A 13,322-nucleotide genomic window follows, 5' to 3' on the forward strand; every position below is an offset into this window, starting at 1 on the left:
CTGTTGTTGATTTTATAGCAATCTATCCACACTCTACCCAGCTTCCCTGTGGCTAATGAAACACATGTGTAAGATACTTGGCTGAGGTGATTAAATATGCCCGACGTCCTTGGCAGTTTGATGTTCACTTAATCATTCTTCCTTTCTGACTTTATTATCGACGCTGATGATTTTGAGCAAAAGGACCAAAGAAGAGTTTCAGTCTTTCTCGCTCCCTCTCAGGGTTAACAATTGCTCAGTTTTCAGATTGAAGCTCATTCGAATACATATTTTGTTACTGAAAGATTAAAGTAATGGACATAAAAGGAGTCCCTCTATTTTATTGATTGAAATAAATGCTTTCTTTTAATTTGATCTTTGTCTATTTCATACCTATCTAATCCATCATGATATTAGAATTTTAAAAGGTGTCAGCCGTTTTTGAAAAAATTTGATCCATTGATATAATAACAAAATATGCTCCAAGTTTTATTTATATCTACAAACAAAATTTCAGCTAATAAAAAGTTATTTGAACATCGTGCTTTACAATTGTTGAAGCTCCTGTAATGTGCATGAGAATTAACTTAAAGGTGGTAGGTGCACTAAGATTAGACATATAGTTAAGGAGGTTTGCAGTTCATGGAAAGACTGTTAGATATATTTCTATTATCTCTTCAATAAACAAAAATAGTTTCAGAGTAAATGAATAAATGTGCAATAGCTAACACTTAAGGACATATTAACTTAATGCACTTCATATGAATTTTTTAATGTTCTCTAAAAACTCAACGAGCTGTTCAGTTAATCAGTGAGCTGGTTTCCTCTTGATCTTGTCATCTGTGGAAGTTTCTAAAATTTCTTTTTTAAAAAAAATTATTTAATTAATTAATTTATTTTTATGGCTGTGTGGGGTCTTAGTTGAGGCATGCAGGATCTTCGCTGAGGCATCCGCGATCTTTCGTTGTGGTACGTGGGCTTCTCTCTAGTTGAGGTGCACGGGATTAGTTTCCCCGCGGCATGTGGGACTTTAGTTCCCCGACCAGGGATCGAATCTGCATCCCCTGCACTGGAAGATTCTTTACCACTGGACCACCAGGGCAGTCTCTAAAATTTCTAATACTGGCATCACTGATGCTAATTTTGCTTATCCATTCAGGTTGAATCAGAGTTATTTAATTCTCCAGATGGGAACATGTGTAGTCAATTAGAATTAGTTATGACGTCAGAAGGAATATTCTTTCGCACCTTTGAGCCCTAGTTTTCCTCTACCGCATCACTGTGTTTGTGCTTTATATTGGTTAATTTAACTTATATTGGGGATAGTGGAAAATTTTCCAGGATTGAACTTGTTGTTTTCATTGCTACTTTTTTTAAGGTTGATGAGAATTTTATCTTGTGCTATAAGCTCTTACAGACATCAAAATGGCCACGAGTGAAAATATTGTTCAGAATTTCTGTCTTGTTAGCAGCAAACAGTGATGGCTCGTTTGACTCTGTCACTGTTACTTCTCTAAATAAAAGTATAATTTTTGACTTTGTGAATATGATATCTTGGGGAGTAAATGTCTGATTTGTATATAGAGAATCAAATATATTACACAGGCCATCAAATGAGACCACTGCCCAAGGTCAAAGATGCATCTACAGCAATACCATTAAGGAGGAGAAGTAATATTGTGAAAAGTGTGAAATCTATATCCATGTTATAACCGACTGCCCATATCTTTAGCAGGAGCATTGGTTTTTCTGAAACGAAAGGATTTTCAGTAAGTTGGTGAGTTTATAACCCACAATTCTCCTTTTAAATAAAGGGTTTATCTTTTCTAGAAATCCAAGATTTGTTTCAACTTGGAAATGCAGGGGCTTATTATGAGATTGCATACATTTTAAGATGAAGGTGAAATTTTTTTCACTAAATTGTTTGCCTGAGAAAATGTTTAGACCCAAATCTGGACAAATATCTTTATTCAGAAGAAGGTTATACTTTCATATCTAATAGGTGGAAATTTGGCATTGGCAATACTACTGTAAGTTTGTTTAATTAATACACTTAATAATTACCTTTATAAGAAAATCTTGATGACATAAATATAACTTAGGAAAAAGTAAACATGGTCCAAAGCTTAAATCTGAATATTGTTTATGCATAATATGAAATATTTTAAATTATAAAGATGCATGTGTGTTTGTTTTTCTTTTCTAAATAAACTGTAATTCTTAATGAGTATACAAATATGAATTTGGGGTTGGGTATTTGGAAACTATTGATGGGTGAATTCATATTCTTTGATATGGTGTTATGTCTTAGGTAAAGTTGGCTGATTTGATGAGCATGCAATTCAATTAGAACATGGTTCAAATTAATACTTTAATATGTGTAGGTATTACTCTTAGTGATATTTATTTGGTGTTCTTTATTACTCATACTATTTTACTATAAGTTGAGTCAGATTTTCCTTGTAAGTATAGTGAAATCCACTATTTCAGCAAAACCTGCTCAGCAGGCTCTAAGAATTGTCTGCTTTTTACTTTGGAAACATTTAACATTTAGAGTCAATAAAGATACTATTATGAGTCTAGCGCTGGCATTGTGAAAATTAGAAACATGAAGTGGATCTCATATTTCTTAACGTTCTCACTTATATTTCATGAGTGTTTGGTCTAGTAATTATGCAAACAATAAAACACAGTCAGCTAGTTGATGGGTATGTCTTTGCACATACATTTGGATGTGTTCTGAGCACTTGTTTCCTTTGCTGTACAAATTCCCTTTCTTCTAACAGGAAATTTTTTTTTTTTTTTGCGGTACGCGGGCCTCTCACTGTTGTGGCCTCTCCCGTTGTGGAGCACAGGCTCCGGACGCGCAGGCTCAGCGGCCATGGCTCCCGGGCCCAGCCGCTCCGCGGCATGTGGGATCTTCCCGGGCCAGGGCACGAACCCGTGTCCCCTGCATCGGCAGGCAGACTCTCAACCACTGCGTCACCAGGGAAGCCCGGAAATTTTTTAATGTATGAGACATATGTCACTGTTATCTCATTTTGTTACTTTTATTCATTACAAGAATTTTGGATGAGGGAAATGTATATAATTTTTGTCATTGATTTAATGAAAAATATTTGAAGGAAAAATTAATTAGGAAAAAGTCGGAAGATAAAATTGAGGCAGTCTTATATAAGAAAAAACAAAGAGCTGGAAATAAGGAAAAAATTAAATTAGAGGATCAATCCAGGAAGTCCAGTATTTTACAAATAAGAATTCCATAAAGAGAGAACAGACAAAATGAACAGGAGAAAAATATCAAAGAAAGAAGAAAATTTCCCTGAATTGAAGATCATGAGTTTCTAGAATGAAAGGGCCCACAGAAATACCCAACAATGAATAGAAAAGACCCACCTCAAGACACATCACTAAAATTTCAGAACATCAATGATAAAAAGAATATCCAAAAAGCTTCCAGAGGAGGAAGGAGAAAACCCCCCCAAAACCCATAACAGGTCACACACAAAGAATCAGGAATTAAAGTGGCATTTCTTAGCAGCATTATTGGAACTTATAAGAAGATGGAGCAATGGCTTCACAATTCTAAGTGCAAAATGGTCTCAATCTATTCTAGACCCAGCTTTGGCAGATGTTACAGATTGGTGAACTCAACACCCACCCTCCCTCTCCCTTTCTGACAGCCTCCTTCTGCTTTAGACTCTAGAAAGCTAAAACCATATTTGCCAGGCTCCCTGGCAGCGACAGTTCTGCATGTTACCAACGACCCATCATGCAAACTCACCTATGAGAGACTTGCAGGGCTGAGATGTGAGAAGTGACAGCTACCTGGGGTATCTAGCCTTGAAATAGTAGTATAAACTTTTTTTTTTAAAAGAAAATGTAGAGGACAATACGAACAGAAACAGTTATAAGAGTTGAAAAGGTTGGCTATGGGAAGCAAAACAGGAGTGGGGAGAGGTGGGACAGGGGACTTTCTTTTTTTGTTGACCACAGTGCTATTTGATTTTTTTTAAAACTTGTACATGTATTACCTTACAACAAATAAAAATGAAATACAAAAAATAAAAATGAAATTCAAAAAATAGAAGCCCGAGGAAAAAAAGTCTGCATTGTTCTAAGATGTCTTAACTGCTCCTTTTTTCATTTTCTCCCTAGATGGTCTTGTTAATATTTGGCTATAATTACTTTTTTTTTTCCATAGAAGACCTTAGATATACTATTCCTTGGCAAAGACTTTATGCATGCATATTGCTTCTAGGTCTTGATCTAGATGAGGCTCTTAAAAACTGAACACTGTGGTAAATGAATTCCATTTGATTTCCAAATTCTCTTCCGTGTCGTAGTTCTCTATCATTTGAATGGTGCACTGGCCAATGCTGGCTCTCAAACACAGAATCTCATAGTTGGCAGAAATACAGAGGAATATTGATATCTTTATTGCACATATGCAATTAACTAGAATGTACTCAGCATTTCATTTTGACTTTCAAAAGCGTTCTCCTCCTCATTGACCAAAGCAGATGTACAATGCATGTCTGAAAGGCCACAAAACAGGCCACTTTGGTCAGTAAAGTGTAAGTTAAGCCACGTATAAGCCGGAATGACTTCCCCATACCTCATTATGTGCAGATTTTTCCATTATTTACCCTCTTCATTACAAGTGTTTCAATAGAAAACGTCAATGATCAAAATATCTGTCCCTTGATGCTGGGGTGATTCAGCTGCTTGCCCTGGGTGTAGATCATGTCCCTCAGGGCTAGGCCTCTTTTATATTTGCCCAGTTAATCCACGTTGGGGGAAACTGATTAGATACAGTCAACAAGCTCAGAGGTATGTTAATAGGGAAACACTTCTTAAACTTTAGTATATGCGTAAGAATTACATATTGGTAAAATGCAGACTTGAGCGCCTTGACCTAGAAATTACGGTTCTTCGTCTTCTTCTTTTTTAAAAAAAAAATTCTGATTCTTTATGTGTTTGGTATGGTACAGGAATCTGGATTTTAAACAAATGTCCTGGGTGATTCTGATTAAGGTGGTCCTGTAGAAGGCACAGAGACACACTGACTTGTTGGGTTGTGTCATACATACTGGGGTTGATTTTATTATTTGTTTATTTCTCAGTGACACCCAAGCAACTCCAAAGGGAACAATTTTAAGTGCTCTATCAGCTAAATATCTAGGGACCAGTAGGTGAATATATTTTATACAAAGAGGAATGGAATAGCTTTATGCAATAAGATCAAGTTCCTGGCTCCTATCCTAGAATAATGTAAGATCATTTCATTGGTTACCAGCTGGACGCTAACCAGAAAAAGATAAATATTTGTGGATTCAGAGATGGTATTCAAAGAAATACTGTATGGAAGGGTGAAGTCTAATGCCACCTGGAATTTTCAAAATCATCAATCAGAGTAATCATTTTTAAATGTGTCACAAAGTAATATGCCAAATTATAAATTATACATTCATTTGCTTAGTTCTTACCCGTGAAATTCTTATATAAATTACCATTTGTCTTTTTTTTTTCCATCCTTTTCCTACTGTGTAGGTTGTAAAGGCTCAGAATAGATACTGACAGTTAAAAAACAAAATAATATAACTTACCATAATATATTCCAGCATCTAAGAAGATGTAAAAGTTTAAACCTAGCTGTCATTTATTTTTGTAAATATAAAGCTCTGTTAATGCTTTCAGGTGAGATAGGCCAGGACTGTCATAAGTCATTTAAGTTAATGTACTCTTTATACTCCAAATCTTAGCCCTTGGTGTCCTCCCACCCCCCACCCTCAATTTGGAGGAAGAAGCTAAACCAGCCTTTGTTGCTAAACTACACTTCTACTTTGTATATAGTACCCATGGTAAATGTGACCATATACTGTAAGACCAGCAATTCCTATAATAATAATGGTGAGGATGATGATCATGATGATGGAGGTGATGATGGCTAATATTTATTGAGAGCTTACAATGTTACAAGCATTAAGTACTTTATGTGTATTAACTTATTTGAATGGCACAAATCATTATTATTCCCATTTTATAGATGAGAAGATTGAGGCCCAAGGAGGTTAAAAAACTTACCCCAAATCAATTAAGTCATAAGTAGGCTTCAAACTCAGGCAATCTGGTTCCAGGGCCCAACTTCTTTACCTGGTACTTTCTATAATCCTACCTTCCCAATGCCTCAACAAAATTTGGGATAATATTCCAAATGAAGAATCTAAGAAAGGGGCTTCCACTGGAGGTTATTTCCACCCGATCTGCATTCTCATTCTGGAAGTGGCAACACATTATTTATAAATTTAGTAATACAATTGGTTTAAACTAACTTGGGAACGTTTGGTACCTCTTTCATTATAGTTTTCTCCTTAATTTTATTTTATTAATTTATTTGAAAAAATTTTAATTTTTATTTATTTATTTTTGGCTGCATTGGGTCTTCGTTGCTGTGCATGGGCTTTCGCTAGTTGCAGCGTGTGGGGGCTACTCGTCGTAGTGGTGCGTGGGCTTCTGATTGTGGTGGCTCCTTTTGTTGCAGAGCACGGGCTCTAGGCGCGCGGGCTTCAGTAGTTGTGTATCGTGGGCTCTGGAGCGCAAGCTCAGTAGTTGTGGTGCTCGGGCTTAGTTGCTCCGTGGCATGTGGGATCTTCCCGGACCAGGGCTAGAACCTGTGTCCCCTGTGTTGGTAGGCAGATTCTTAACCACTGCGCCACCAGGGAAGCCCTTCCCCTTAATTTTAATGTGTTGTGATTTTCATAAGAACTGTCTTGTGATATACAGTATTTTAAGCCTGGGTCAGAATTTACATACAAAAACCCAAATAAGAGAGAATAACTATTGGCTTTCAAATGGAAAATAAGATATTTGATGAAATTGAAACCATGATCTGTTTATAAGGACCTTCCTTAGCAGGTACCTCATATTTAACCAAAAGAGTAACCTGTCCAGGACAGAAAGTCCTTTGGCAAGGGAAGTGGGTTAGATGTGGCAACCACAGACTGTACATGTAGAGACGATTCTCATTCCTAATTCTTCACTGCTTAGGGCTCTAGCATTGGTATTGCAATTTGTGGAGCAAAACCCAGCATCTGAAAAATGACAGTAATATGGGAGGTGTCTACGCAGAAAATATCTACAACAAAATATGTTTTTTGACACATTTACTCATGAAGAGGGAAATTTGCTGAAAGTGATGGGCTTCTGAGGGACAATGCAGAATTCTTTGGTGGGCTGGAGACTCACTGAAGGCATTCTCTTTGTTCCAGAGCCGGCAACAGAAGAGGTGAGGGCCTAGCTCCTCCCCTGGCAGCCAGACTAGACTATTTGGAAGAGCAGTGAGATGTCAATATATTTAATAATTCTAGATAAACTTCTTATAATTTAGATAAATTGAAATAACCTGAACTATTAGGTAGAACCGAGAAAATGAGATCTTCTTACCCATTGTGGTCAGCTAAGTAGACGCAATAGCGTGACTAGTGGTGATGGTGATTATGATGAAATCTGCAGTGACTTACATTTAAGATGTTTCATAATTTGGACACAAATGCCATTATGCAAGCATGGGGAAGCGTGAGAGTTTGTACTTTGTTTTTCTATGTCTAAGGATCAGAGGGTTTCAGATGGTGTACTTAAAATAAATAAGCGCTAAGGGGATTTTTTTTTTTTTGAGACTTGACTCGTTTATACAAAGGTGGAAAAGCTAAATAAATCTATGAGGAAAATGAAATATTTCCCCAAGATGCACAGATACAACACAGAAATCATCACAGATCACTGAGAATAATAGATATTTTCGAGAAGAAATTTGATTAGAGGTGTAATACATTACAGGTAGTTCTGAAACCAGTGGAGCAACTGGAAAGCCATGCAATTCTCAAATTAATAATAATTAGTTTTGTTTGTATCTCTTAGTCAAATAAACCTAGACTGAATGACTCAGAGAGACAGAAAAAAATTCTAGAAATTCTTGGGAATCATAATTTTATAGGAAGAAGGAACCATTGAAATTATTTAGTTTTTAAATCTCCTAATGTATAGACAATGAAACTGAAGATAAGTGGTTTGTTTGTTGTTACAGGTCAGCCTTAGAGTCAGAAAACAGCAGAGCCAGGACTTTGATGGCTCCAGGCAGGTCTCCTATCTCTACTGTTTCCTGTGTTTGTTACACTTGATGTCCTAACTGAAGCACATTATGTCTTAAAGCAGCTGTCCCCAACCTTTTTGGCACCAGGGACCGGTTTCGTGGAAGACAGTTTTTCCACAGACCAGGGGTGGGGTGGGGTGGGGGGATGGTACAGGCGGTAACACAAGCGATGGGGAGCGACAGATGAAGCTTCTCTTGCCTGGCCGCCGCTCACCTCCTACTGTGTGGCCTGGCTCCTAATAGGCCGTGGGCTGGTAGCGGTCCGTGGCCCGGGGGTTGGGGACCCCTGTCTCAAAGGGTGTTTGCACTGAGTCTTCGTTGCTGTGTGCAGGCTTTCTCTAGTTGCGGTGAGCGGGGGCTACTCTTCATTGCGGTGCGCAGGCTTCTCTTGTTGCGGAGCACGGGCTCTAAGTGCGCGGGCTTCAGTAGTTGTGGCACGTGGGCTTCAGTAGTTGGGGCACACGGGCCCTAGAGCACAGGCTCAGTAGTGGCACACGGGCTTAGTGGCACACGGGCTTAGTTGCTCTGCAGCATGTGGGATCTTCCCGGACCAGAGATAGAACCCATGTCCCCTGCATTGGCAGGCAGATTCTTAACCACTGAGCCACCAGGGAAGTCCCAAGGGTGCTTTCTGAATTTCATTTTTTGGTCTCAGGCTAGGGTTAGCTTGTAAGTGCTTAAAGATGTCAGCCAGTTACCTGGGGCTTTTTTTATGTGAATGGTCCAATGCCCCTCATCAAAGTTTTCCCAAGATATTATATGAGGGCATAGAATAGGCAAGATAATTGCCTTGGGGACTAATTTCACGACACATACCATTTTTATGAAACAAAAGCAGCTTGGTAGATTATTCATTTCTTCTGAGTGGTTTATTCAAAATTAAAAGTAAGTTGGGAAGGGAAATCTTCATTTTAGCAATCTTTAATTACCATAGCCAATTCGGGGGGCAGACCTATGTAGGCAGGATGAGAACACCGGTAGACAGCCATTTAATTATATGCGAACTCTGCTTAGTGCTCTTACCATTTGGTCTAAATTAGTAACTCTTGTTAAAATGTGGTTGCTGGGACTTCCCTGGTGGTGCAGTGGTTGGGAATCCGCCTGCCAATGCAGGGGGCACGGGTTCGAGCCCTGGTCCGGGAGGATCCCACATGCCGCAGAGCAGTTGAGCCCGTGAGACACAGCTGCTGAGCCTGCGCTCTAGAGCCTGCGAACCACAAGTAGAGAAAGCCCGCACACAGCAACGAAGACCCAACACAGCCAAAAATAAATAAAATAAATTAAAAAAAAAATGTGGTTGTGATTTTGGAAGCTTTTTCTTGCTCATTATTATTTCTAATACTAATATTTCTAATATCTTTAAAAATAATTTACCCTACTATTAATTTCATGGTCATAGTCATGATACTTCTGTGAGGCAGAGTAAAAAGCTATCATTATCCATATTTACCAGTGCGGGGACTTCCCTGGTGGTCCAGTGGTTAAGACTCCATACTCCCAATGCAGGGGGCCCGGGTTCGATCCCTGGTCAGGAAACTAGATCCCTCATGCCACAACTAAGACCCCACATGCTGCAACTAAACATCCTGCATGCCACAACTAAGACCCAGCACAGCCAAAATAATAACAATGAGAAATTTAAGGCACAGAAAAGTTAAGCAGATTTCTCAAGTTCACAGCTATTTGGTGGAAAAGTCAGGATTAAAAGTTTGGGATTAAAATATACACACTAATATATATATACAGTAGATAACCAGCAAGGACCTACTATATAGCACAGGGAACTATACCCAGTATCTTGTAATAACCTATAATGGAAAAGAATGTAAAAAAAAAGAGTATATATATTCATATATATATATGTGTAACTGAGTCATTTTGCTGTACACCTGAAATGAACACAACATTGTAAATCAACTATATTTCAATTAAAAAAAAAAAGTCAGGACTAAAGTTCAGGTCTTTTGACTTCCAGCCAAGTTTTTTCTTCTGGATGCTTTCTTTTGATTTTAACATTAAGAAAAGGATCTTACTTGGTACTTGTAACACCTCACTCTCTGTTTTGTGTATACATATGACTGTTTCTGTTTTTGATTATAAGCATCATTTACTCGTTACAGCATGCCCTGCCCCACAGTTCTTGAATATAGCAAGCACTCAGTAAATGTTTGTTTTTAAGAATCAAGTACGTGAAAATCATTTTTATAGGATGAATGTTATCTGTGGTAGGACAGTGAGGCATCGTATATAATTAATTCAATTCTTTTCCCCTTCATCACAGTTTAAGAGCTTCAGGTCTAATTAGCAGATACCGGTCAGAAGGCCTGCATCAAATTTATGCTATCATCACTGAGCTATTAGCTTAAAACATGGGCCTCATTTTCTTCATTAAAAACATGAAGATGTAGTACTTTCAATATGAGAAAAATAGTTTCCATTTTCAGAATCACATTACATTTCTTGGATGGTAATTAATATTTCTTCAGTCTTACCATATGCAAAGCACAGTTCTGAGTTCTTCATTTAGGTAAGCTTTTATAACCTCCTAACTCAGAGTTGGTGCTATTATTATGCTGTTTACCCATGAGGAAACTGAGGCTTAGCAAGGTTAGGTAACTTGCCCAAGATCTGGTAGCGAATAAACGGCAGAGACAGCCGAAAATCTAGGTCTGTGTGACTCCAAAATCGAAGTTATTAATACTACACTATATTTCACCTATACCTTTACAACGCTGACACAGCTAAATTTTCCAGATGGCTAATATCCTCCCCATGGTAGACATTAAATTTCATGTAGTTACCCCAAATAGAGAACTGTGTTCTGTCAAGTCCTACTAAAATAAAAGTTCAGTCTAAGGAAACTCCTTTTCATAGACATTCCTTGTTCTAGACCTGAGATTGTATCTTTATGCTACTTTAGGTTGCAGTATGTTCCCAACACCCACTTTTTAAGTTTTTTGCTCAGCCACCTGTATGCTTTCTCTACACTTCTCCAAAGTGGAGGAAAGGAAAGAAAAATTTTTCTGAGATTAATAGAGGACTCCAGATTTGGGGGATAATATGTTTGAATCAGCAGCCCATTGAGCAGGTTTGGCCTCTAATTGATTACAACTCCCTCTGAATCACTACTCCAATGAGAATGAAGGTGCTTTTTTTTTTTTTTTTTTTTTTTTGGGCGGTACGCGGGCTTCTCACTATTGTGGCCTCTCCCGTTGCGGGGCACAGGCTCCGGACGCACAGGCTCAGCGGCCATGGCTCACGGGCCCAGCTGCTCCGCGGCATGTGGGATCTTCCCGGACCGGGGCACGAACCCGCGTTCCCTGTATTGGCAGGCGGACTCTCAACCACTGCGCCAGCAGGGAAGCCCCAGGTTCTGGCTTTTTGATTCTTCCTTCTATCCCTCATTCAGTTTGGTTGTTAGGATTAAGTTAACCAAGCAAAGAAAGTTGGGCAGGAAGGAATTGAACCAATTAGTTCAACCACCTCCTTTTCAGAGAGATAACTAAGTTCCAGGAGAGTGATTTACTGAAGCTCATGTATATAAATCTGTGCTGTCTCATCATCCAAGACTCTACAGTAGTTATCAAGTAAATGGCACACCTGACAGCTGATGAAAATTTCTGGACTGGGTTTAAGTGTGAGGAAGAAGAGGGCCTAGCAATTAAGAAAAACTCTGAAGGCACATATCTTGGATCCCAGTCCTGTCTCTATTTATTAGCTGTGCTCTCTTGGGCAAGTTACTTCTCTGTGACTCAGTTTCTTTGGTTGAGGGTGGTAACAGTACCACCCTCATGTGGTTGGTGTGGGGATTAAATGATTTATTACACTTCTAACGCAGCAATTAAAGCATGCGGCTGAACTCTCATTAACCATTAGTTATTTCTACCAAAAATTTCACACGCTTAACTCCTTGGATTTTGAGCTCTCCTGATGCTCTCCTCCAGCGTTCCTCCTCGTCTGAAATCTTCTCCACAAAGTCGACGCTTGCATTTTCAAGGAACTCAAATGGTTTATTTTCACGGAGTTTCGACAAATAGATGTGACATACACATAACACACACACCACCTCACACCGAAGGTACGTGGAAACAGCACAATGGAAGAGTCTGGGGGAGCTGGCGACTCAGGGGTGACGAGTTGCTGAGAAAGAGCCTTCGTTCTGAGGACGACGGCAGAGGCCGGGCAGTTAAGGACACGGACACACACACACACACACACACACACACGCCGCAGGCACAGGTGAGAACTGCCTCCCTCCCTGGGGCGGGCGCCATCGCCGCGTCGAACTGGACCGGTCGCAGCCCGCCAGGCCCAGGTGGGCTTGAGGGTGACCGAAAGGCACACACAGCCGGAACTGAACTCAAGTTTGCGCTTTTCCACAGCAATCCTTTAGACAAAGGGACTTCTTATCTAGGTCACTTTTTTGGTTTGTTGCCCTCCTCCTCCCGGCCCCCAGCTTTGTTCCCAATTTCCCCCAGCGTTGGCTCGACGGCGCCCCGCACGTCGCCCGTTCGTCTGGCAGCCAACCCGTTCCCCTTTGTCGTCCACCGCTCCTCCTAGAGAGGGGTGGGCTGGCCGCCGACCTCGGGCAGGGAGGAGGAATAAGGGGATGAGGAGGCGGAGATCCCCCGCGCTGGCACCGAAGAGCGATCCCCGCGAGCCGCCCGCCCACTGTGGCCAGACAGCCCCTAGTCCCCCGGGCCGGGGCCTGGGATGGAGGCGGGGCGCTGCCTGCGCCTTCTGATTGGCTGCGGGCGTCGGGGCGCCGCTCCGCGATTGGGCCGCGGGGCTGTCTGGCGCGAGGGCGCGCGAGGTGGGGAGGGGGCGGTTGGAAGCTGCTGGAAGTCAGGGGGCGGGGCGGGCGCGGGCGGTCGGGGGCGCGGGCGGGGACGCGGGACGCGGGGACGCGGGGGCGCGGTGGGGGCGTGGGGGCGCGGAAGGAGGGCCGAGCGGGTCACCGCCCCCGGCCCCTCCCCGGCCCCGCCCCGCGCGCTCCGACCGCGGGCGGCCAGGGGGCAGGCGCGCCGGTCGCTTCCCCGTCCTCGGCGTCGCCCGGCTCAGTCGCGGGCGAGCGGCGCGGGCGGCCGGAGCGCCAGGCAGGCCATGGCCACCACCAGCACCACGGGTTCCACCCTGCTGCAGCCCCTCAGCAACGCCGTGCAGCTGCCCATCGACCAGGTACCCGAGGCGG

The 13,322-nt window shown here is 41.4% G+C and overlaps 1 protein-coding gene across 1 annotated transcript in view; it reads left to right on the top strand.

Annotated features, from left to right (window-relative positions):
* Positions 1-13,095: 13,095 nt before the first annotated feature.
* The window catches only part of MBOAT2 (membrane bound O-acyltransferase domain containing 2), a 117,949-nt gene continuing 117,722 nt past the window's right edge, over positions 13,096-13,322 (top strand). Inside the window, exon 1 of the mRNA XM_004274904.4 lies at positions 13,096-13,309. Within this exon, the coding sequence (XP_004274952.1) occupies positions 13,235-13,309 (75 nt within the window). The 5' untranslated portion in view covers positions 13,096-13,234. The remainder of the gene's footprint in view (positions 13,310-13,322) is intronic.

This window comes from Orcinus orca, chromosome 13 (genome assembly GCF_937001465.1).
Source record: "Orcinus orca chromosome 13, mOrcOrc1.1, whole genome shotgun sequence".
In the NCBI taxonomy this organism is placed as follows: Eukaryota; Metazoa; Chordata; class Mammalia; order Artiodactyla; family Delphinidae; genus Orcinus; species Orcinus orca.